Source organism: Tamandua tetradactyla, chromosome 5 (assembly GCF_023851605.1).
Source record: "Tamandua tetradactyla isolate mTamTet1 chromosome 5, mTamTet1.pri, whole genome shotgun sequence".
NCBI classification, from domain to species: domain Eukaryota; kingdom Metazoa; phylum Chordata; class Mammalia; order Pilosa; family Myrmecophagidae; genus Tamandua; species Tamandua tetradactyla.
The window spans coordinates 154,292,227-154,318,848 of NC_135331.1; the positions used below are offsets into that span (position 1 = coordinate 154,292,227).

Genomic DNA, 26,622 nt, shown 5'->3' on the forward strand with positions numbered 1-26,622 from the left:
ATTGGAGATGGAGTTCACACCCTTTGCTCAGTAGGACCTCACAGGTGGCATTCCTGGCAATTTCTACAGACAGACCAACATTTTGTGTTGCTTGCCTTTGTAAAAACTAAAAAGTGCTATGTGGATAAAGATTTTTTTTATCCAAGACATCAGATAATTCCTGAGATTCACAGTAAATTTATATGAGCAAGGCTTTGTTTCTGTGATACACAATTATTGAAACTGTGGGTATACTTTTGGTGTGATTACTTTATGAAATAAATGTGGTGGCTTTGTTTTCACTAATAGTGTTTAGCAATTTTATGTATGGGATACTACCAAAGGGCAGTAATATCTTGGTTAGAAGATACATTAAAAAAAAAAAAAAAAAAAGACGTGATGTTAGATTTTGTGCATTTGGGAAAGTGAGGATTGATAATGGAAGAAATTTACTTCAGTCATTGTGAAATATCAAACATGATGGATTTGACAGACTTTTTTTTCACTCAAGCTCCCCCACACTATTCTCTCCAAGATCCATCCTCCCACCTGTCAAGCTCACCCAAGCCTATTGACTGAGCCGGGAAAACAGACTCCACACTCCTCCTCCTCTTCTGACTCATTCCAAAAAGTCATGTAGCAATTCAAAACATTTCTCAAATCACAAAACATAATGTGGAGAACTTTTCTTGTCTCTGACTTTGGAATATTAGTATTTTTTGTAATCACAAATATGACTGCACCATTAAAAGTTTGAATTTTAAAGATTTTTGAACTGGTGGATCATATTCATCAGCTCATTCAGTATGGCATCTTTCTCATCCCCAGGAACTTTCCAGAACCTCTACTTTTACCATGAAGCTCCATGAATTTTCCCAGTTCAAATTTGGGCTTCTTCACTGTTTTCATTTTTCTATCACATAGATCATCAAGAGAATAAATAGATTAGCAAGACTTTTCTGCGTGACCCTACTGATGTCTGGAATGAATTTATAGCTCCCTTCTTAAGCTGTCTGTCTGCGCTTCTCAGGTTGGGATTTCTGTCATGTTCTGGATTTGGTGGACCTGTTGGTAATGATCTGATTGCAGCGTTGTTTTTTGTGTGTTTGTTTTTTGGTAAAACTCACACAAAACTGATGAATCAAGTAACTATAGGTGGTCTTGACGTCAACAAGAGCTTCAGTCATGGTCTGCCATTCTGGGACTGTGGAGCCATTTTGTCACAGATAAGATTTATCTGTGGAAGTGGCCCGGGCAGTTTTAGACCTGAACATCCTCACTGTTGGCTTGACTTTTCTAAATGCAACTTCAGGATTCTACAGATCAGCAAGGCTCATTTTGAAAATGTGATCCCTGAGACCATCATATGCAATTTTGGTTCCCTGGGTTATTGGGTCTAGTGTTTTCCTAGATTGAGCCTACTGGTGCTTTCACATCATACCAAGCTTTCTTAGAAAATGGATCAATCATTTTCTTCTTGACTTCTTTTTTGCTGCCTTTTATAAGCTACTTATTCTTGCCAACTGCCATTGTGCAGCTTGGAGAGCTTTTAGGTATTCATTATCATAGGTTAAATTCATTTAACATAGGTTAGGTTCATTTCTTCAGAAATTTTCTCTGACCACCCAAACTAAATAAATGCCCCATTGATTCTGTCATATCATGCTGCTTTGTTCATTGTAGTGCCTGTCAGGGTTTTTTTTCATTTGCCCATTCCCTGTTTCTTCCCCATACAATGTAAGGCCTATGTAGGTAGAGACATTGTCTGGCTTGTTTTAATCTGGATTCAGTGCTAGAACACTGTGTTCAGTGCCTAGAAGAATGAATGGATGCATATTCCTAAAATTCTCATACATTTCACTTCATTTGAATTGGTCCGCATAGCTCCAGCTCTGATACCGTGTTACTTAGTCTTCTGTTTTTCCTAGTAGTGGCAGAAAGGGACATGACCATCTCACATCTGTCCACATGTGTCACAGTTACCCATTAACCTGGGTCCAGGGACTCTTGCTCCATTTCCATTGTTGCCACCATCTTTTTGTATAATGTAGACCTAGTTAGGATTTGGTAATTTCATTTTTATTTTCCAAGTAGTTATTAATATTTTCCATTTGACTGAATCGTAGAAAGGTTGTAGGGATTATGAGTGGCATGCCTTATTTAGTTTCATAAGATAAAAGGTTCCCCCAAAGAGTTGAGATTTTGCATTGTTTATAAATATTCAAAGTGTAATTGGTATTGCAATTCAGAAAGCACAACTTTTCCTTTTTATTTCCCCTCAAATTTGAATATTTCTCAAAGGTATCTAGTTAGAACCAAGGGAAAAAACCTCAGTATATGGATTGTTTACCACGGATTATTGAAATTGATTATACTGACTTGAAATTGTTGCTCAAATCAATATTTTGTATTCTTTTTGATAATTGTAAAATTATGACTTGCAGTATTTTGAGTATATGTTTTCAAAGTGCCTCATCTTGCTGCTTATTCTGTATAATATCATTGTCTTAAAATGGAGAATTTTTAGCCACAGCATTCTGGTCAAAGTCAAGGTATTAAAATAGGGTTGATTTTTAAATAGAAAGTGAAATTTAAATTTCTTTTCAGTTTTAATACCTTGAGTTGTTAGGATTATGTACATATTCTGCAAAAGACTTTGAGTGCCTTATCAATGACTGAGGAAAGTGTATTTGGAGGTGTCTGGAATTTCTGTATTTGGGGTGAAAGCCCATTTACTCCCTAAACAAAAATAACATATAAGTAAGGCATTTATTAGCCAGGCTTCTGAGAACAAAGTTCCTTCTATTACAGGCTTTCATGCCCCTGTAAAATTTTTTGGGGAAAGAGACTAAGAGTAAATATTTTAATCTTTGGAACCAATTAATCTCTGCCATGATTACACTGCCTTTGCAGAGCCAAAGCAGCCGTAGATAAAATATCTAAACAAATGTCCCAATAAAACTTTATTTACAGAAACAGGCCTTGGGCCATATTTGGTCCATGAGCCATCATTTATCAATCTGGATGAAAGAGCTCTAATTCTTAGACTCCTCAGTTAGCCACTCATTGTTCCTTGACTCAGGATTTTACATGTTCCAGGTAAAGTATACTGTTTATTACCAGAAGATATTTGCCCCAATTCCTGTGCTGGCCAGGATGGGACATGCAAAGCCACATCAATAGGTGTGGTAGGTGGAATAATGACACCCTCCCCCCCAAAGTGTCTGCCTCCTAATCACTGGAACCTGTGGCTATGGTCAGTTACATATCACAGGGGAATTGAGTTTGTAGGTGTAATTACAGTTGCTAGTCAAGTGACTTTAAAGTAGGTTGACTAGCCTGGGTTATCCAGATGGACCTATTGTAATCACAAGTCCATCAAAGTGCGAGGAAGGCAAATGAGGAAGAGCTCACATGGTGATGTGGTGTGAGAAGGATCTGACCTGCTGTTGCTGGCTTTGAAGAGGGAGGGAGGCAACTATGAGCCAAGGAACACAGGCAGCCATTAGAAGCTGGAAAAGGCAAGGAACGGATTCTTTCCTAGAGTGACCAGAAAGGAATGCAGCCCTGCTGACATTTTGATTTCAGCCCAGCAAGACTTCTGATCTACAGAACTGTAAGATGATGAACTTGCATTGTTTTAAGACTTTCAGCTGTTTTAAATAGATAGAAAATTAATGCAGACCCTATGTTAAACACTTACATGGCCTATACTGTACCTATAATACAGAACTTATGCCAAAGACAAGTGGCCTTTGTGGCTCCTTGCCCTTGGGCCTTCCTAGGCCTAGGAGCACCTCCAAAGCAGGGAACAGTCCCAGGTCAACCCTAAAACATCATCCCAAAGGGGAAAGTGGCAAGCAATCCAACCAGTCCTCCAAGAGGCTGATAGAGGCTGTAAGAGACACACTAGGGCTTTTCACTCCCTCTACTTGGGACTGTACAACAAAAGACAGTCTCACAATAGTCTAGAGTCTAGGGGATGATAGTAGGAAGATACCATTTGTGTTTTGTAGACGTTTGAATTTAGCTGTCCTTGAGCTCTTGAATTTAAGAGAGCTTTGTGATGCTTAGTTGGAACAAAAGTCCTTCCCACAGAATATACAATTCTGAATATTTTATAATTACATTAGAATTGTGACCCAATATAAAAACTAGTTCTTACTAATTTCAAACATATTTAAATTTTTGTGTTTTTAATGGAAAAATATGCAGGGTCATGACTCAGGTGGTTTCTATTTTAAAGAAAAGGGAACTTTAGCTGCCTGGGGAGGAGGGGGATGAAGCCAGGACCAGGTAGAGCTCATGCAAAGGCGCTTCATGGGTAGCCCAGAGGGGATCAGCAGCAGCCCCTACACCTTGTGTCTGTTGTGCCCTGAGCTTGGGCTGTGTTTAACCATGGTCATGATGTGAAGTTCGGTACTGTAAGGGAACAGCAGTAGGAAGAAAGTTTATGGGCAGAACTACGATGGTTCTGGGTTTTTTGTGAGTATGGTCCCAAAAAAGGCTAAGGGACATAGGGGATGGGGTGGTCCTGATGGGGTTTGTACCACCCCATCCCTGCACTGTGGCCTTTGCTGGTAGGAAAGTTCCTGTGTACCGCCTGGCTTCTCTAGGACTCGTTTGGGAACTAGCAATGATTGGCTAAAGAGTAAGGACTTCTGTCAGTAGTTGAAGGGGGCTGATGCTTTAGAGTTCATCATCATGACCAACATCAAGATATTTGTTGAGCCCTGTTTGTGCCAGAAACTGACAATACTCTGGATTTGGTCAAATAATTGTATGTTTAATAAACTTTATTCACTTAATTTAATTCTGTACCTTGTGGTAACAGACTAATTTTGCTTGTGTGTTTGTTTTTTGTATGGGTAGGCACCAGGAATCGGACCTGAGTCTCGGGCATGGCAGGCAAGAATTCTGCCTGCTGAGCCACTGTGGCCCGCCCTAGACTAACTTTTAAATTGCATTATTATTTTTACTACAGTTTGGGATCACACATGATTTTTAGAGAGTCAAATAATTCCATAGGCTTAAGTAGAAATATGGAGAAGGCAGTTGCTCTCAGCTCCTTTAGCTGTTTCTGTTTCATATTTCTCAATAGCACCCTTATATTTCCACGTCTTGATTTCTGCCCCTGCCTCCCCCCACAGTGTTAGCTATTATCTGTTGACTTCCTGCTATGAAAAGTGAGCATTTAACGCTTCACAGTCACTTGCAACCATCCCTCATAGACACACTTTCCAGCCTCCATTCTCTCATCTTGGTTACACTGATGATTTTATTGGACCAAATTCCTTTTTTATGTAGTTGTAATGCTCTAAATGCTATTTACAACTGATCATTGATAACTTTTCCTGCAAAATTTTTTTCTTCCTGGAGTAGATAATTACCTTGATATTTTTCATTTAAATTTTTATGTTACCAACACTGGTTTAACCACCCAGCTCTTCCCTAGTTGTAAATAGATAGAAAATGCATTAGGTTTTCTGTTCCTTTCACCTTCTGGAAAAAGTCTCTGGGTCCTTCTGAATTCCTCCAGACTTCTTAGGTGCAATTTTGGGATCCTCCTTCCCCATAAACTTGGGGATTCCCTTGTCTCTTTGCTGAGTTGAATTCTTGGCTTCTCGAACCCCATGTTCTGTACTTTCTTGATCTTGTTTCAGCCTCTAGAAATTTCCTGAAAGAGGATGCTTAGGAAATAATTGTTTTTTCCAAGTCTGAAAAAGTCTTTATTTTACTTTTACAGTTTTAAACATTGATAATTTGGTTATATAATTCTATGTTGGAAAACATTTTTCTTCAGAATTTGAAGGCTTTGTTCAATTATCTAGCTTCCATATATTGCTACTGAAAAGTCTGAGCTCATCCTAATTTTGATCCTTTATGTAAAATACGGCCTTTTTGGTAATTATTTTCTGGAAACTTTTGTAAGTTTTAAATCTCCAGCCTTCCGAAATTTCAGATTGACGGAGCCCACCGAGGTTGTGTACTAGCCACTGTGCCTGGCACGGTTGTCCTTCAGTACTGGAAAAGTATCTTAACTTGTTCAACTTTACCTTCCCATCTTTCTATGGAGTCTTTTGTTTCTGCTGTCATATTTTTAATTTCTAGAAGCTATTTCTCCTGATCTCTCCCTCTTTTCTTTTATAGCTTCCTGTTTTCATTTCGTGGATGTTGTATTTTCTCATATCCCTCTGTAGATTTAAATGATAGGATTGGCGGGGGGGATTGTAGTCTTCCTTTCTTTCATACCGCCCCCCCAATGTCTTTTTTTGGTCTCTTTCTCAGATTGTTACCTAGGAGCTGTCTTGTAGCATGATCTGGCTGGGCTGTTTATTATATGTTAGATATTTTGGATTTTCCTGTTGGCTTAATCATATTCCCTGGAAATAATCTAATTTCCATGGAGGATGTAAACCTAGCTGCTGGCATTCTGGAAACGGAGTCAGGGTAATGAAAGCTTCAGGTCTCCACATTTGGTGTGTAAACGTTCACATACCAGTCTTGTTTTCCTCATGGTATCTCTGCCCTCCCCGTGCCTGGGGTTTCTTAGTCTAGTGACCCTCTTATTCTTCCCAGGGAGCAAATAACCAGTGTCTCCAGGGTGAGGGAAGGGCAGCCAGCAGTCATGCAGTACAGAGTATGTGAGGGGATCTTGGAGTTTTGCTTTTTAAACAGATTTTCTATTAGTCTTTTTCTTTCATCAGCCCAATCTGGTACCATCAGTTCCTGAGTTTTCTGGATATTCCTTAATGCAAACTGCATTTTTTTTTTTTTTTTAGCATTTTCCACTGCCAACTTGGAATTAATCTTTTTCAGGTTTTGTAAGTGAGTTATTATGCATCCATCTGCTTTCCAGCTTCAATAAGTATTATGGTTTTTATTTCTTGTATTCTTTGATCTTGTGGGTTTATTGTCACTTTTTAACCTCTTTGCTGTGGCTCTAGTGGGGGGAAATTCTTCAATTGAAAGTGAAAACAAATTTTTTAACATTTGGCATTCCTGAAATTGGGGTGGATGTTATAAACAATATAAACACTCAATGTACTTGTGTTCACTCTGCCATCTTCAACTGGAAGTCCTTTGGGTAAGTTCTATTTTTGTGCCCACTTTACTGCTTTAGGAAGTTGAGGTTTAGAAAAAGTGAGTAACTTCATGAAGGTCTCACATACATTATTGGAGCCAGGCAGTCTGATTCCAGAACCTATTGTTTTAGGTAGGTTCTGCATCTACAGCTAGTACAGGTTTCTCATTGTATAACAGTATAATTTGTAGACCTCCAAATCCTTGAGTGTGTGGTACTTCTTGTCTGGAAAGCCTCTTCCTTCATCTCTGAATCCTTCAGTGCTCCTCCATTTAACCTTTCCCCACTATTTTATCTGACATCGGTCTCTTCTTTGGCTGGTCAATGTTGTGCTGCAGAATGTAAGAGAGGTGGGTTTGAAACACCTTCAATTGAGCATTTGAGCTTGCCAAGCCTCTGCTTTTTCTGAAAAAATGGTCCATTTAATTCCTATAATGCCAACTTGTTGTAAGAATTAAATGAAATAGTGCATATACATCCTCCTAGTCTCCTTATTTAGGCACTTGGACTACAGTATTTCCTCGGTTCTCATGTTTCTTGCAGATATAAGGCACATCTTTTCAAGGGGAAAAATAGTAGCATGTTATTGTATACGTCAATTTAAGGTATAACCACAATTTCAAAAAAAATTTTAACAAGAGATTTTGCATCTCTGAGAAAATCAGAATGTCTTGTACTGTTAGGGTAACTGCACATGTTTGTCATGCCTTATTCTGTAGATGAAAGGCCTTTTGAAGATAGAGACATCATAACCGTATTCAGGGACTCCTGTGAGTATATCAAAGCATTTAGAAATTACTTGAATGAAAGGACAGTCCGTGTCTGAAAAGGCAACTGTAAGACTGTTTCTCTATATGTAAATGGAATTTAGACTATGTTGTGGATTAAATTGTGTCCCTATTCCCCTTCAACTGGAACATGAAAGTGTGTTCAGATCATAAATCCCCATCTTGTGAATTACCTTATTTGGAAATTAGATCTTGGAAGAGCTCATCAGTTAAGATGTGGCCAAAATGAACTAGAGTGATCCCTAATCCAGTGTGACTATTGTCCTTACCAAGAGAGGAAATTTGGACATAGTTAGTAGGAGACAGAGAAGATGGTCATGTGCCAGAGGCAGAGGCTGAGTTTGACAAGCTACTGCCAGAACCCTGCAAGACCTCAGAGAGAGCATGGCCTTGAAATACCTTGATTTCATACTTCTCGCTTCCAGAACTAGGAGGCAATAAATTTTTGTTGTCTTTGCCAGCTGGTCTCTGGTACTTTTTACGCCCCAGAAAACTAAGGTAGACTACATTTAGCTCGTAGGTTTGAGAATTGTAAGCAGTATATTTTCCATTTCCTAGAAGGCAATTATTAATCAGAGGAGAATGGTTATTCTCAGATTAAGAACTTTTACTCTTTTTATACAGTTTTCTAATAAAATAAAATCACATACTTGGGGCATATTGAATTTCTTCAATAATTGTATTATTATACAAATTTGTGTACTGGCAAATGTTCTACATTGTGCCATCCATAAAAACACAGGGGGATAATTTAATTTCAAGTGGTTTGAGAGTTATAAGAAATTTTTTAATAAAAATGTTCATGGCAACACTTTTTAGAAGCACCTCAGGATATTATAATTGCAGGTTCGGTTATTTTGACAAGACTGTGTAACTGATCCAAGCATTTTATGTTACTATTCATAGAAGACTGATGGAACTAAGAATTAAAGTAAGAGTAGAAAAAGGGGTATGCTAATGTGACTGGAAGAACTAACTTAACATTATAATTTAGTTTGGTTCTCAAGTTCTCCAGGCATATTCATGAGGGTGACTGGACATTTCATCCTTATTCTTAAACAGATACTTTTGATATTTATTGTAGCATCTTGTTCTTTAGGGAATGATTTCATAATAGAAACTAAAGCACTAGAGTTCCATATAGACAAATAATCTGGCAGTAAGGTCTCATGCCCTTCATTCTAAAACAGATATACACTGTACTTTCTCTTCTTTGGGGATTTTGTGAGGATAAGAGTAGTCTCTGGAGATTCAAGACAATGAACAAGATAGCTGTGGACCTTGCCCATATAGACAGGATGAACAAATTGACCATCGGTACTGGAAAGTGAGAGAACAAAGGGGCTGATGTTAGTTATTACATTGGGTCAATAGGTTAAACTGGGACTATCTCAAGATGAATGGTCATCCTGTTTAAAAAGCTTACTGTCTGGGGGTAGGGTTATGGGTCAGAGGTGAAGGTAGGCCAATAGACCCCTCCCAATAAGTAACAATAGAGCAACTTGTCTCTACTATGAATATAGATACGCATGCGATATAATCCCCATCCCTCTCAGGCCCAGGTGGATGGGTGATTGGAGAAAGCTTCCCAGAGGAGGTGACATCTGAGAATTGCAGGATGAATAGAATCTAGTCAGGTAAAGAGGACCCAAAGTTGATGTTCTCCTGCCTTGGTATGTACATCTTGGAGTCTGACTGAGTCCTTGGATCTGTTCTTATTAGTATTAGGTTGTAGTTAAGAGTGTGGACCATGGGTTCAGTCTGCTGGGTTTGAAGCCTGGTTTTACCAATTCCTAGTTGTGTGGTCTTCAGCAAATTACTTAACTTCTTTAAGCCTTAGGGGCATTTCTGTATAAAAGGAGAACAATAAAATGCCTGTTGGGTTAAGCAAGGCATATAAAACAGCTCTGGGCCTAGCACTTATTAAGTCTATAATACAGACTATCCTATGTGCAGAAAAGGGGTAACAAGAAGACCTGGGATTGAGGCCCTTAGAGAGGCCTGCTTCCTAGGCTGGTGTCTGGGAACTTGGGTTTTAGAGGGTTCCCACCATTCCCAAAACTGATAAGAGAAACTTACTGTTCCTAAACTGTTTGTACAAACAATATGGTTTATGCTAAATGTCTGCTTTCCTTCTTGGAGTCTTGGATTTGGGCACAAATTCGGCAAAGTGTACCTGTGTGAGTAGCCCCAGTAAAAACTATGGATGCTGAGCCTTGAAAGAGCTTCCCTAGTAGACATTTCACATGTGTTGCCACAGCTGGTTGCTGGAGGAATTAAGCATGTCCTGTGAGTCCTCCTAGCAAATCATTAAACCCAAGATGGTCTTGGGAACCCCAGACAGAAGATACGCCCCAGACATAGACTATCTTCACCATTGTCGCCATGCTCTTCCTTAAGCATGACTCCGAGGAATGATTGCACTACCACCCACGTGGTGATGTGCACAGGTGGAGGACGACAAGCATTTCCTCTCCTTGTATATATACCTTTGCACATTTACCTGATTAATTCCACAGGGTGAATTTCTAGAAGTGGAATTTCTGGGTCAAAGGGTTTGCATGTTGTCAGGCTTTTAATATATATTTACAGATTGCCCTTTGGAGAGGCCGTACTGATTTAAGTGCCTACCTACATGTGAGTGTCCTTTTCTTGTTCCCACTGGTCATTATCATTCTTTGCCAAAGTGATTGGAAGGAAGTGGCATCTTGTTGATTTATTTGCATTCTTATTACTAAGCAGGGTGAACACTTATGCTTATTTTACCTTTTCATGCTCTATGTTCCCTATTTTCTATCAAGCTATTAATCTGTCTTATTGATGTGTAAATGCTTTTTGTATATTAAGAATATTAATGAATTGTCTCATGCTCCTTGCAACTATTTTTAGTCATACACAGGCTTAGTTCTTTTGTGACTAAAACTAAGCTATATTTTCATTTCGATAGTTTGTTTTCATGATATGCAGAAACATTTCTTGAACCTTGCTAATCTGTTGTCAAATTGAACATCCAATATCTTCAATTTCTGCTCCAGCTTTGCTCTTATCTACACTTTTCACAAATGTGTCCTCTTTATTTCTATCCAGGTGATGGGGAAGGAGAGTCAAACTAATGTTTATTGAGCATCATTGCATACCAATCACTGTGCTAGGTGCTTTCAAATATGTGAAGTGTTATTTAAGATAGTATAGAAGACGCTGAAGCTCTTATGCCTGAGTTTTCACAGATTTCATGGGTATTGGCTATCTTTTCCTAACAATAAGAGATGTGGCTCACATGCCACTTTAATTCACAACAATCAGTGATCTAATATATTCCATCATGTAAAGAAAAAAAACAAAACTTTGTTCCTATTATAAATATGTATTTGTCCAGGATTATATATATGTGCTGGGCAAACTATACTAGTTATCTGTATATCCTGGCACCATTGGTGAGATATTCTTGCAGAAAAATCTTTAAGCTTTTGCCAAATTCCCCTTCCCCCCCATAGGATTATAAGAAATACTCAGTATGTCTTGCTTTGAAACATCAGTGAATTACTTACCCCAAGTTCCTTACCAATAAAGTGAGAAAATCTACCAATCAGGTTGTGAGGATTCAATGAGAGAATGCATGTAAAACACTTCTTGATAAAATAGAAGTCAAATAGAAAGCAACTGGTTCATGATAGTGTTTTGAATTGAAACTAACAGCTATTTGATAGGAAGGCTCTAAGTTTATGATGAAGTAGTATGCTCTGAATGACTTTCTTATTTTATATATTAAAAGAGTTGTAGAATTCTGAAAGAATGGGGGCAATTTTGTTCTTTTGGCCTAAATCTCTATTCAGGTGGCAAAATATGCTTTTGATCACACATTGGATATTTCCTGTAAGAATTGTCATGCCATTTTCTTATATGATAGGAGAGCTTACGTGTTCTCACTGTCTTTAATGGAAAGCATTCTCATTTATAACCAGGAGTGAATGAGTATTCCATAAAGGAAAGTAGGGCAGTAGGATACTTTTTAATGTTTTATTGGGCTAAAGGAACAGCCAATATTACTTATTAGCCATCACATGATGTACTGGGTAATAAAAGTATGCTAATTCATTCAATAATCAACAACCCCAGAATTAAAGATAAATTACTCGTTTGTAAAACGAATAAAATAATAGCTTGGGACTGTTGCTTGTGTCTTGATTCTTTATGCTAATTTAGCAACATTTCTATTCAAGACATCAATTTGTAGAATTGAAATCAACAAGCACTTAAGTACGTTGGAGAATTATGTAACATAACTATATTCTTCATAGTCAAAACCTATACGTATAATTTAAAACTGACCTCTAAGCTTTCTTTCAGTGTTTATTTCTCCCTGCTTGAAGTCTGGTGATATTTCCCTTAAGTTGCTATGAATCTTTGGATCCAAAATAAGACTTAAATCACCAAATAACTCCAGAAGTGTACAACTAAAACATTATACAAAAACAGTAGAGAGAATAAACCAGTTTTTTATAGATGGGTAGGAGGAGTGTGGAAGAAAAAATCTCTGAAGATTTAAACCCCATACATCATATGTACCAAGCAGATTATACATGAAAAGAAATGCACCAGTAATAGAGTAGGTTCTGCTAACAAACAAACATTTCCTAAGAAAGGAGCCAGTGAGTAATCTTTATTATGTGAGAGAATGCTGTAGTTTTGAGAAACATTTACTCTAGGTTGAGTGCCCAGCTTCCTCTGAAGAGCTTGGAATGAGAAGTCTGAGAAATCATTGTAAGCTGCAGAGTGGTCTAGAGTATGAACTTGGAAGTGTTGCTTCTGTATGCATTTCTGGCATTTACTACATAAGCAGCATTAACAGAAAGTGAAATAAAAGTAAAATTTTGCTTACATACCTGTCACCTGAATAATTCATTGTGATTCATGTGTCTGTATAATAAAAGGAACGTATTGAGGTTAACTGAGACAGTTACTGGTCCTTCAGGTGGTGTGTTGCATACATTATGCAGCTTTGTGCTGAGGTGGTATTATCTGTATTTCTCCAAGCTGAGACCACTAAGGCTCAGGCGAGTTGAGTGACTGGCCCAGGGGGGGTCAGCTACCATGGGGGCACACTGACAGGTGACCAAAGCTCCGTTTTGGAAAATATTTGTTTTAATTTATGTTTGCAAGCTAAGCATATTTGGTTGTACTTCTAACTGCAAAAGTTGAAACTTGTTGCTGTTGGTGATCATTACGTGCTCTGTCAAGTGCCAGGAGCCAGATTTTAGTCCTCCCTTCCCAAAATCATTAAGCTAAGCCAAGAGGCTGATCTTAGCTTAGTAAAGATACTTTAAAAATTTAACTTACGTTTTCTTAGCTATCTTTATCAATAATTATATTTCTTGTCCTTAAATAATATCTGGTGATGTTAGCAACTGCTCTGTTCACCAAATATTACTTTTATCCATTCAGTGGTTGACTGCAGGTCAATTAATACTGAATCTTCAGGACCTTGGCCTTTAAAGAATGTAGAAGAAATAGAATTAAATATCATAAATGTGTACTTTAGTTATCTAAACCTATGTCTTCTGGGAAGTTCTTGGAGTGTATTTTCCCATAGAAGGACTGTTTAAACCTTAAACGACTTAAATTCTCAGATAAGTTCATAATAAATGAATGTCTGCGGTTTTTGTTGTTGTTTTTAAGGCAGCAGAACCCTTTTCTCCAAATGAGATATTTTACAGAACCCTAAATTTCTCAGTAACTCTTAATCCCCAGTTGGGCTAACAAATTCCTTGCTTTGCATAAGTTATAAAGAACTAGGGTGTTTCATGGACCTCACTGGCAGGAAAGCGTGGGAAATCCGGGAAGTCTTCTCCCACCTCCAAAGTTTTTTCTCTGCTGCTACTTTTACCCTTTCTTCCCCTCTATAAGTGCTGTCTTGTCTTGCTAATCAACAAGAAAGAAACAGCTGAGTTTAGGATGAGACAAATGGCACCCAAAAACTCAGTGATTAAGAAATAACATTTCAATGCACTATTTCAAACAATCAAAATTAATATCAGTTTTAAATAAAGATAGGATCGATATAAAACAAATCGCTTCCTCTGGTATTTTCTGTGTATTTGTTTTGCAAATGAGCAGCCTGGCTGATCTGGAGGCTGGTGGTTCCAAATCCAAATTACAGGAGAAGGACTTTGATTGTCCCACCTCAGTTTAGGTCTAGACTCTTAGAACAAGCAACCAAGGCCTGGTGTGGGGAGGCACATGGTATGTGTGGAAGGTCAGGCAGACCAGGAGCTGCCTGCTGTACCCAAGTGAAACGCGCACGTAAGTGAGGGGGCTGGCCAGGGTCCAGAGCTGGGGAACCCTGAGTCTTAGACTCGTCTTTTCCTCACTGAGATACCACCACTGAACTCACCATCCCCTGACGGGGGGAACAGTAAGCCTATTTGAATGGGAATTCAGGTTTAGCCCACTGATGAGTTATTGCCTGCTTTGGACAAGAGCTGGGAGAAAAGTATTGGGAGCTGTTGGTCGAGTAGTGCCTGTTCAGGGAAAATAGATGCCAACCCACAGACAGGTAGCTACAGGGGTCTGAATGGGGAGAGGAGGGTTGTGTGGACCAGCGATTGTCCTTATGTAATTGGGGAAACCAGTAGGAGCCTGGCTTTGGTTTCTTTGACCCTAGGAACTGTGGTGCCTATCCAGCAGTCTCTAAGCTTCTTTAAATCTCATCTTGCACACTCTTGCTTTAAAATCTTCAGTGGACTCCTGCTGCTTTTTAGATAAAGACCAGCATTAAAACCTTGCTTGTGTGATCTGGCCTCTAACAAGCCTTGCTTCTTTTTGCCTTAGGATCTTTCTCCAGGATGCCCCCCATCACGCCCCTTCTGACACTTTCACCCAGGTAATTCAGTATTATCTTGCAGAGCTTGGCTGAGTTGTCACATTCTCAAGGAAGCCACCTTCCTTGACCACAGAGGAAGGGTCACGGCCCCCTGTTATATAATAATAATGGCATAACAGCAACAACAGCTAATACTTATAGCCCTTACCATGTGGCAGACACTATTTTAAGAATTTCATCCATTTAATCCTAGGAAGTAGGTACTACTCTTTTTCATATCAGAAAACTATGCTTGGAGCACCTTGTACTATTTCATAGCCCTTGTCAAAATTATTATTGAAGAAGTAAGTATTCAAGCACTGGCAATGGGCAGAATGGGGCCAAAGAGCTGCTTTTTGGCAAAAGGAAAGGGCTAGAAAGTGTTCTTAAAGCTGTATTTGCACATTCAAGTACCGTGTGCTCCATGTTGGTTGCTTGTTTGGGAAGGCTTTGAGAGAGATTAACGAAGGTGACGAGGGCTGAAATATTGTCAAGCCCCCCTTTGCTCTCCATTGTGGCCCACTGTCAGCTCTGTGAAAGCAAGAATTAATGTTTTAACGACTGTATCCTAGGGACCCAGCTCTGGGTCTTGTACAGAATAGCCCCTCAGATGTCTACAGTATGAATAACTGAAAGAAGTCGTTGGAGTATTTTTGGTCAAGGTACACCCCATTTAGCCTTAGGAATACAGCAGTGATGGTGCAGGTCAGCCTGATGGGCTTCCTTTGATGTGGCTAAATGATGGATGCTGAACTAAGGGGACATGTGTAACCTGGTTAGGGGACCATGTGGAATGGGAGCAGACTTCAGACCTCAGTTCTGATCTCTAAAGTAAGGCAGGGCCGGGGTTACTATTCTGCCCCAAGTGAAAGCAGGTGGCTCAGTCTTTCAGACTTTTGCTTAAGTGATTGAAAAGGCTAATTTAATGGAGGTGAATGTGTTTGCTTTAAGTTTTGGGGGCCATGATAAGGTGGGCGATAAGAACAGTATTCATGGGATAAAGTTGGTCCTGTTGTGCTCATGGGCTCAGAAAGTTTGGAGGCAGTCACAGCTAAAAGGGACCCCGAAGGCAATTGCTCTGAATCCATAGGACAAGAGCCACTTCCTATGCTTCCAAACCCACACAACACTCCTAGGATTTGTGCTCAATATGAGTGTGTCTCTGGTGGTGTGTGAGCAGCCCTATAGCTAGAAGCCAGCAAAGCAGCTCTAGCTTTCCTTCCTGTCAATCTGCTTCCTAGTAGCCTCCAAGCTAACCCAGCCCTGAATCCATCTCTGGGTTCTGAGAAGGGGAAAGGACAGGAGGCTGACCTGAATCTCTCTGGGCTTGTGGGAAGAGGTAAGAGCCTTAACATGGAAAGGACACCACATCCTACAAACTGGGGGGAAAAGGGCTAGGAGAGGGGAGGAAGGAAAAGAGATGTCTGATCTGAGCTTACAAATCAGACATGCTGCACGTTGTTCTTCCTATGAGGGAACTAGAGAAAGGTATTTGCTCACAAACTTTAATTTTAATGTAGAAATGCATCATGCGTAAAAATGTATAATAAATATGTAATAAAAATAGTAAATAACAAATAGTGGCAATTCATCCTTAACTTATTGTAACCTACTTTTAAAATGTGGTGTCCTTTTTCATTCAACTTTGTACAATGAGCAGATTATATGAATTTTGGAGGAGAGCTAATTTAATGAGTTGGTCTCTAAGCTTCCAAAGAAGGGAATTTAATTTTATGTTATGATTTTTAATTATATTTGAAATGTCTGAAAAACATCAAGTTAGGTGTGTCCTTTAACTTTGGATTATTTTAGCTTTTAGGATTCTTGTTCCCCATTTGCCTAATTGGTGAGAGCATTTAAAAAACATTGAACTTGCAGAAGGATTAGGGTTTCTCATCTTTCTGTAATAATAAATATTCTTAGTTATATTGAAACTCAAGTGTCCATCTCTGTTGGTGTTTGTGTTAGGCTGTAAGAGCCTGGAGTTTATAACCTAGATTCTGAAAGGGAACTATAGCAGTAATAGGTTGCTAAGCAAGTCTCTTAGCTAACTAAACAATGATGTGCCTTGGATTAATCTCACCGTTTGTACTGCTCAGTGGTCATAAAGGATCAACTGAAAATGATACTCATTTTTAGGTTTCTAAAAACTTAAATAGAAAATAAAAATATAGATATTTTTAGTAATTTTAAAAAGGAATTTAACTTCTGTAAAAAGTCAAGTAACCTAATATTTAGTAACAATGGGGTACTTAAGCAAATTGATATCTAAGTGAACTATTGTACTACCTATTATACAGTCATACCAACTGCAAGTTTATATACAGATTGCAAATCATAGCGCTCCCTTTTATACAAGTCAACAGAAATGGGCACAGTTTAATTCATCCTTTGATAAATGTTTTTACCCTAAGTTATCTGTTTCAAAATAAAACTGATACAGAAGGGAGCCTGTTTAGACTCTCCAGATTAAAATTAATTTTGCTAGTTGACTATATTAGAAAATGGAGCTAGATTCTCTAAGAGAGCTTTATAGAACAAAGTTATGGGCCAAGTCCCAGACTATTCAAATAAGTCATTTTCCTGTTCAGAATTACATCAGAGATAAAAACAAAAGGGGGGTGAGTTAAATGAGAACATAGCCAAAGAACAACATCAAGGCTGACAACTTCATCCTGTTATATATTTCCAATTATGTTAATCCTGAAGCTCCTGTAAGAATCTGTTTTCCATTTCCTAACGATTTTCATCCTGTTACTTTTTTCATCTAACTGTGAGATATCTGCTCCTTGAATAGAAATCATCTTTCTCTAGACACTTAGCCAAGAGGATACTTGACTTCAGCTTAATTTCACTAGTATTCATGTTTGAAAGGAAAGTAAAATCTCTGAAAATGACAAGTCAGCTAGTATTATGTGAGTTAGACTTTTTGTAAAATTTATTTCAACAAACATTAATTTTTCTCTTTGGCTATCTGGTATTTTAATTTTTACTTCAATCTCTTCTTAGTTATGGTTGATTCTTAAATGCATCCTACTTTCTAGTCTTTGAAAGTTCAGCAATGTGAGAAAGGGTACAAACAAAAATTGAAAGTCTTATACACGTTTGAGTTATAATTTGAGCATATGAAGTCAAAATGCCTTTAACTGCAACAAGAATAGGTAAAACAAGTGAGGAGATTCCAAGCACAGTCTGAAGAAGAGTCCATAACTATGACCCTATTTCTTAAGGTAACCAACTGAACAGATCAGAGAAATTTATCAAATGGAATACTCATAGCCCGAAACTGATCATTTGAGTAATCTAGGAGAAAAGAGATATTACCAGATTCATCAAGAATATAGGAACAACATCCTATTTTGACTGTAGCACAAGTTCCCCCTTGTGAGGCAGAGAGGCTATCTAGGGCCATTCTATTTTGTAGTACTGGTTTGAGCAGTAAAGCTGTTTCTACATTTATTAGAGTTATACAGTGATAGCTGTCATTTAATGCCCGAGCACCAAAGGTGGTTAATATATCTGCTGTGGCAATTACATTTTCAGCTCCTGTAGATGGGATAAAAATTACAGCTACATGATTATCGAGTCTATGGAGTTCCATTAGGAAGACCTGTTGTATTTCCAGTCTCAGATTTCAATCAGTTCCTTACTAATCAGTAGCTAATAATGTGATGGTTTGTTTACAGTCTTCAAGGGGTAAATGTTCCATTTTGTGTAACAAGGAAGGAATGTGTAGCCAGGAATGATTTTTCTGTTCCCAACAAAGGGGAACCTCTGGTTCAGTCTCCCATATCCAAGGATAAGCCAAACTATTCTTTCCCAGAGTTTGAACATATCTGCTTTTATTCTCTCCTTTTCTATCTAACTGATAGGAATAACATAACACTGTTTCACTAGTGAGTTTGGCAGAGAAAACAAGTGTTGCTTGTTAAAGAGCATTGAGTCAGAATGTTGTATCTTGAATATAAAACTCGCCATGATTCCTCTTTGGGATTCTAAAAACATTAGCATCGTGAAGGTCCGGGGTGTGCTTTGTCACATTTAGCTCAATGTGCTTTTCCTTCTTCTTTTTATTCAGCTGGAATGCTGGCCGATTCTTCTGCAAACTTCTAAGGCTGAGATCCCTGGGAACCCAACTGGAGAATGCCGTCTGAACGTTGTCTCAGGTACACCTTGTAGGATATGTCCTCTCTTGGTGTTGAGAGTCCTGAAATGGTCAGACTGAACATTCCAAGACCAAGCACTGAGTATAGGTGCTCAATGCATATTTGAGTGAATTAAACAAACTGTAAGAGCTTTTGTCATTTTAGTAGCTCAAGGGCTAAATGTTGTGTCCTAGTCCTGATCAAACCTAGATATGTTTCATGATTCTTTGCGTGATACTCTTTTTATCTTATTTAGGATACTGCCTTCCTTCTAACACAGATATACTACTATAAAAATATATGATTAAAAAAACTACACATATATAAAAATCTTATCCCTTTAAAGCAGTCACTTTGGGGACTGTAACACTCTCAGAATGCTCATATTGTTTTCTTTTTGTAATTTATTTAATAGATAATTACTGGATCAAACACTCTACTTGGTCCTGGGGATGCAGCAGTGAATAAAAGAGAGACATCTCTTCCCTCATGAAACATATATTCTATGGGGGGAGCATTCATCAAACAAATAAATTTGTACCAATACCAATGTGAATATAACTGTGAAAAGTAATTAGACAGAAAAGTGCAGGGACAGATTCAGTGATGGGAGGCCTTCCCGAGGAAGCGTTCTGAAAACTGAAGAAGGATGGGGTGACCTGGGGCGACACCCTGAGGCAGAGGGAAGCTTGCGGATTCCCAGACTGTGAGACATCCCAGGAGAGAATAAAGGGCATTGGTCTGAAAACCCTCAACATAGGCAGACCTCCGTCATCCTTGGAAGGTGGGTTTGTTTTATGGAAACAGTTATAAAGATATTAAGAGCCAAGAATAAGGGAGGTGATAAAACCTGGGGAATGTTTATTTCTAGGTTAAGAATTGGGTATGTCCAGTTAATAACCAGACTGGCTTCCTTCCATGGCTCTGAAGCTGTGGGAGATGGCTAGTTTTGCAAATGTATTTGGGAATGATGGCAGATGTAGTGCCTCTGCCTTCCCTGTGCCAGCCTGTGGTTCTAAGTCCTCTGGTTCTCAGTGGGGATGATTTTTGCCCCCAACGGAACACTGGGCAGTGTCTAGTGATGTTTCTGGTTGTCACAACTTGGGTTGGGGTGTTACTGGAAATCTAGTGGGTAATGGCCAGGCCTGATGCTGCTAAACATCCTCTACTGCACAGGACAGCCCCCTCCCCCCCAAAAGGAATGATCTGGCCTCAAATGTCAATAGTGTCATGGCTGAGAAACCTGCCCTAAGTCTGTAATCCAGACAATATAGAATGTGGAGACCATGGCATCTGGTCTACCACCATCTCAGCAAGTGAAATAAATCCTTTGGCTACCAGAATCGGTATATGTTCTCAATTTTTTTTTTGCTTTAAATGTGCCGTCTCTGTTCTTTTTATTCAGCCTGCATCCCACTGCCATCTGTCCTCCATGGCACCATCATCTCCATTACTGTCTCTCCTTCTATGCTGAGACCCACTCCCATCCTCCCCTACCTCCCAAACCTTTCCATTGCTTCCTGTGGAACTGTTCTACCATGAGCATGTATGCTTTCCTCAATCATCTCCCTCACCTCCAAAAACTCTGCTCACCTTCCTGACCTCACTACAACCCACACTCCCTTGAGGCAGCACTTTTCCTATAGCCCTCTCAAGTTGTGGTATTATTTCCTCATACCTCATGTATTTCAGGCATGGATCGGGAATGCTGGAACACAGTTTTGTTTCTTGATCATTTCTATTCAAACTGGTTGTTAGAGAAATCAACAACAAGAAAAACATGACCTTCCGAAGGTTTTGCCCTTCAGTTCTGTCATCCTCTCCTCCTCCCCATTGTTGGCAAGGTAATTTCCCCTCATTCACTGAATGCTTTGGTACCTGGTTTAAAGTCTTGTTGCTCATACCAAACCTTTGAGAACTTCCCAGCACCCATAATGTCCACATAATGTCTTAGATTCATTTCAAGAACCATCTTATCCCTCCTCTCAACCACCCACCCCCATTGTCACACCTTGAACTTCATCATACCTGGTAGTTAGTTGCTTTATTTCTGAAATCACTACTTTACTCTTATGGTTCCTTCTAGCTTGCTGATTTACGTGCCCCTACTATGCTTTTACTTTTTTTTTTTTTTTTTTAACTTTTTTATTGTCTAGTATAACATATATAGTAAGCAAAGAAAGAAAAAAGCAATAGTTTTCAAAGTACTCTTCAAGTTGTTACAGGACAGATCCCAGAGTTTGTCATGGGCTACCATATGATCCTCTCAGATTTTTCCTTCTAGCTGCTCCAGAATATAGGAGGCTAAAGGGCTTAAATATTTTATCACCACAATAAAATTTTTTCTTTTGTGAAAAACATATATGCAAAAAAGCAATAAATTTCAAAGCTCAGCACCACGATTAGTTGTAGAACATATTTCAGAATTTGACATGGGTTAAGATTCCACAATTTTAGGTTTTAACTTCTTGCTGCTCTAAGATACTGGTGACTAAAAGAGATATGTTTAATTATTCAGCATTCATATTCATTTGTTAAATCCTGTCTTCACTGTGTAACTCGACCATCACCTTTTATCTTTCTATCCTTCTCTTTAGGGGTCTTTGGGCTATGGTCATTCTAACTTTTTCATATTGGAATGGTTTGTCACTAATATAGAATAGGGAGATGGAACTAACAGATGTTCTGGAGAGGCTGGGCTCTCTAGGTTTCAGGACTTATCTGGTCCAGGGACCCATCTGGAGTTTGTAGGTTTCTGGAAAGTTATTCTAGTGCATGGAACCCTTGTGGAATCTTATAGTTTGCCCTAGGTGTTCTTTAGGATTGGCTGGAGTGGTCCTGGTTGATGTTTGGCAGGTTATGTTAGGTAGCAAGGTCTACCTGAAGCTTCTGTAAGAGCAACCTCCTGAGTAACCTTTCAACTTTATGTGCTCTCAGCCACCGACACTTTATTATACTTCTTTTCCCCCTTTTGGTCAGAATGGAATTGTTGATCCCAAGATGCCAGGGAGACTTTCACCCCTAGATGTCATGTCCCACGTAGGAGGAAGTGCAGTGACTTCACTTGCAATGTTTGCCCCCCGCCCCCTTGTTTTGCCCCCCTTTTTTTTTTTTATTAATTAAAAAAATTAACTAACACAACATTAGAAATCAATCCATTCTACATATGCAATCAGTAATTCTTAATATCATCACATAGGTGTATGGTCATCATTTCTCAGTACATATGCATCGATTTAGAGAAAGAAATAGCACGACAACAGAAAAAGAAATAAAGTGATAACATAGAGAGAAAACACAAATAAAAATAAAAAGTACAAAAATATATAAGAGAAAACAAAACAAAACAAAAAAAAACTATAGATCAGATGCAGCTTCATTCAGCGTTCCAACATAATTACATTACAATTAGGCAGTATTGTGCTGACCATTTTTTTTTTTTAGACATCATACCATTCTACATATGCAATCAGTAATTCTTAACATCATCACATAGATGCATGATCATCGTTTCTTAGTACATTTGCATCGGTTTAGAAGAACTAGCAGTATAACAGAAAAAGATATAGAATGTTAATATAGAGAAAAAAAATAAAAGTAATAATAATAAGAACAAAACAAACAAAACAAAACAAAACAAAAACCTATAGCTCGGATGCAGCTTCGTTCAGTATTTTAACATGATTACTTTACAATTAGGTATTATTGTACTGTCCATTTTTGAGTTTTTGTATCTAGTCCTATTGCACTGTCTGTATTCCATCAGCTCCAATTACCCATTATCTTACCCTGTTTCTAACTCCTGCTGAACTCTGTTACCAATGACATATTCCAAGTTTATTCTCGAGTGTCAATTCACATCATTGGGACCATAGAGTATTTGTCTTTTAGCTTTTGGCTAGACTCACTCAGCATAATGTTTTCTAGGTCCATCCATGTTATTACATGCTTCATAAGTTTATCCTGTCTTAACGCTGCATAATATTCCATCGTATGTATATACCACAGTTTGTTTAGCCACTCGTCTGTTGATGGACATTTTGGCTGTTTCCATCTCTTTGCAATTGTAAATAACGCTGCTATAAACATTGGTGTGCAAATGTCTGTTTGAGTTTTTGCCCTTAATTCCTTTGAGTAGATTCCCAGCAATGGTATTGCTGGGTCGTATGGCAATTCTATATTCAGCTTTTTGAGGAACCGCAAACTGCTTTCCACAGTGGTTGCACCATTTGACATTCCCACCAACAGTGGATAAGTGTGCCTCTTTGTCCGCATCCTCTCCAGCACTTGTCATTTTCTGTTTTGTTGATAATGGCCATTCTGGTGGGTGTGAGATGATATCTCATTGTGGTTTTGATTTGCATTTCTCTAATGGCCAGGGACATTGAGCATCTCTTCATGTGTCTTTTGGCCATTTGTATTTCCTCCTCTGAGAGGTGTCTATTCAAGTCTTTTTCCCATTTTGTAATTGGGTTGGCTATCTTTTTGTTGTTGAGTTGAACAATCTCATTATAAATTCTGGATACTAGACCTTTATCTGATATGTCGTTTCCAAATATTGATTCCCATTGTGTAGGCTGTCTTTCTACTTTCTTGATGAAGTTCTTTGATGCACAAAAGTGTTTAATTTTGAGGAGTTCCCATTTATTTATTTCCTTCTTCAGTGCTCTTGCTTTAGGTGTAAGGTCCATAAAACCGCCTCCAATTGTAAGATTCATAAGATATCTCCCTACATTTTCCTCTAACTGTTCTATGGTCTTAGACCTAATGTTTAGATCTTTGATCCATTTTGAGTTAACTTTTGTATAGGGTGTGAGATATGGGTCTTCTTTCATTCTTTTGCATTTGGATATCCAGTTCTCTAGGCACCATTTATTGAAGAGACTGTTCTGTCCCAGGTGAGTTGGCTTGACTGCCTTATCAAAGATCAAATGTCCATAGATGAGAGGGTCTATATCTGAGCACTCTATTCGATTCCATTGGTCGATATATCTATCTTTATGCCAATACCATGCTGTTTTGACCACTGTGGCTTCATAATATGCCTTAAAGTCTGGCAGCGCAAGACCTCCAGCTTCGTTTTTTTTCCTCAAGATGTTTTTAGCAATTCGGGGCACCCTGCCCTTCCAGATAAATTTGCTTATTGGTTTTTCTATTTCTGAAAAATAAGTTGTTGGGATTTTGATTGGTATTGCATTGAATCTGTAAATCAATTTAGGTAGGATTGACATCTTAACTATATTTAGTCTTCCAATCCATGAACACGGTATGCCCTTCCATCTGTTTAGGTCTTCTGTGATTTCTTTTAGCAGTTTTTTGTAGTTTTCTTTGTATAGGTCTTTTGTCTCTTTAGTTAAATTTATTCCTAGGTATTTTATTCTTTTAGTTGCAATTGTAAATGGGATTCATTTCTTGATTTCCCCCTCCGCTTGTTCATTGCTAGTGTATAGAAATGCTACAGATTTTTGAATGTTGATCTTGTAACCTGCTACTTTGCTGTACTCATTTATTAGCTCTAGTAGTTTTGTTGTGGATTTTTCCGGGTTTTCGACGTATAGTATCATATCGTCTGCAAACAGTGATAGTTTTACTTCTTCCTTTCCAATTTTGATGCCTTGTATTTCTTTTTCTTGTCTAATTGCTCTGGCTAGAACCTCCAACACAATGTTGAATAATAGTGGTGATAGTGGACATCCTTGTCTTGTTCCTGATCTTAGGGGGAACGTTTTCAATTTTTCCCCATTAAGGATGATATTAGCTGTGGGTTTTTCATATATTCCCTCTATCATTTTAAGGAAGTTCCCTTGTATTCCTATCTTTTGAAATGTTTTCAACAGGAAAGGATGTTGAATCTTGTCAAATGCCTTCTCTGCATCAATTGAGATGAGCATGTGATTTTTCTGCTTTAATTTGTTGATATGGTGTATTACATTAATTGATTTTCTTATGTTGAACCATCCTTGCATACCTGGGATGAATCCTACTTGGTCATGATGAATAATTCTTTTAATGTGTTGTTGGATACGATTTGCTAGAATTTTATTGAGGATTTTTGCATCTATATTCATTAGAGAGATCGGCCTATAGTTTTCTTTTCTTGTAATATCTTTGCCTGGTTTTGGTATGAGGGTAATGTTGGCTTCATAGAATGAATTAGGTAGTTTTCCCTCCACTTCGATTTTTTTGAAGAGTTTGAGGAGAGTTGGTACTAATTCTTTCTGGAATGTTTGATAGAATTCACATGTGAAGCCGTCTGGTCCTGGACTTTTCTTTTTAGGAAGCTTTTGAATGACTGCTTCAATTTCTTTACTTGTGATTGGTTTGTTGAGGTCATCTATTTCTTCTTGAGTCAAAGTTGGTTGTTCATGTCTTTCCAGGAACCCGTCCATTTCCTCTAAATTGTTGTATTTATTAGCGTAAAGTTGTTCATAGTATCCTGTTATTACCTCCTTTATTTCTGTGAGGTCAGTAGTTATGTCTCCTCTTCCATTTCTGATCTTATTTATTTGCATCCTCTCTCTTCTTCTTTTTGTCAATCTTGCTAAGGGCCCATCAATCTTATTGATTTTCTCATAGAACCAACTTCTGGCCTTATTGATTTTCTCTATTGTTTTCATGTTTTCAATTTCATTTATTTGTGCTCTAATCTTTGTTATTTCTTTCCTTTTGCTTGCTTTGGGGTTAGCTTGCTGTTCTTTCTCCAGTTCTTCCAAGTGGACAGTTAATTCCTGCATTTTTGCGTTTTCTTCCTTTCTGAAATAGGCATTTAGGGCAATAAATTTCCCTCTTAGCACTGCCTTTGCTGCGTCCCATAAGTTTTGATATGTTGTGTTTTCATTTTCATTCGCCTCTAGGTATTTACTAATTTCTCTTGCAGTTTCTTCTTTGACCCAGTTGTTGTTTAAGAGAGTGTTGTTGAGCCTCCATGTATTTGTGAATTTTCTGGCATTCCGCCTATTATTGATTTCCAACTTCATTCCTTTATGATCCGAGAAAGTGTTGTGTGTGATTTCAATCTTTTTAAATTTGTTAAGACTTGCTTTGTGACCCAGCATATGGTCTATCTTTGAGAATGATCCATGAGCACTTGAAAAAAAGGTGTATCCTGCTGTTGTGAGATGTAATGTCCTATAAATGTCTGTTAAGTCTAGCCCATTTATAGTAATATTCAGATTCTCTATTTCTTTGTTGATCTTCTGTCTAGATGTTCTGTCCCTTGATGAGAGTGGTGAGTTGAAGTCTCCAACTATTATAGTATATGAGTCTATTTCCCTTTTCATTGTTTGCAGTGTATTCCTCACGTATTTTGGGGCATTCTGATTCGGTGCGTAAATATTTATGATTGTTATGTCTTCTTGTTTAATTGTTCCTTTTATTAATATATAGTGTCCTTCTTTGTCTCTTTTAACTGTTTTACATTTGAAGTCTAATTTGTTGGATATTAGTATAGCCACTCCTGCTCTTTTCTGGTTGTTATTTGCATGAAATATCTTTTCCCAACCTTTCACTTTCAACCTATGTTTATCTTTGGGTCTAAGATGTGTTTCCTGTAGACAGCATATAGAAGGATCCTGTTTTTTAATCCATTCTGCCAATCTATGTCTTTTGATTGGGGAATTCAGTCCATTAACATTTAGTGTTATTACTGTTTGGATAATATTTTCCTCTAACATTTTGCCTTTTGTATTATATATATCATATCTGATTTTCCTTCTTTCTACACTCTTTTCCATATCTCTCTCTTCTGTCTTTTTGTATCTGACTCTA

General features: G+C 38.2%; 1 protein-coding gene across 4 annotated transcripts in view; it reads left to right on the top strand.

The window, feature by feature from the left end:
- KLHL32 (kelch like family member 32) overlaps window positions 1–26,622 on the top strand; it is a 277,053-nt gene that overhangs the window by 44,380 nt on the left and 206,051 nt on the right. For 3 of the 4 annotated variants that reach the window (XR_013176298.1, XM_077162441.1, XM_077162445.1), the window contains exon 2: window positions 18,789–18,876. Coding sequence is in view for 3 of the 4 variants with exons in the window: in XM_077162441.1 (XP_077018556.1) it covers window positions 18,854–18,876 (23 nt within the window). In the remaining variant the exon portion in view is untranslated. Of the gene's footprint in view, window positions 1–15,959; window positions 16,050–18,788; window positions 18,877–26,622 lie in introns of those variants that run through there. The other variant, XM_077162442.1, reaches the window with a different exon arrangement.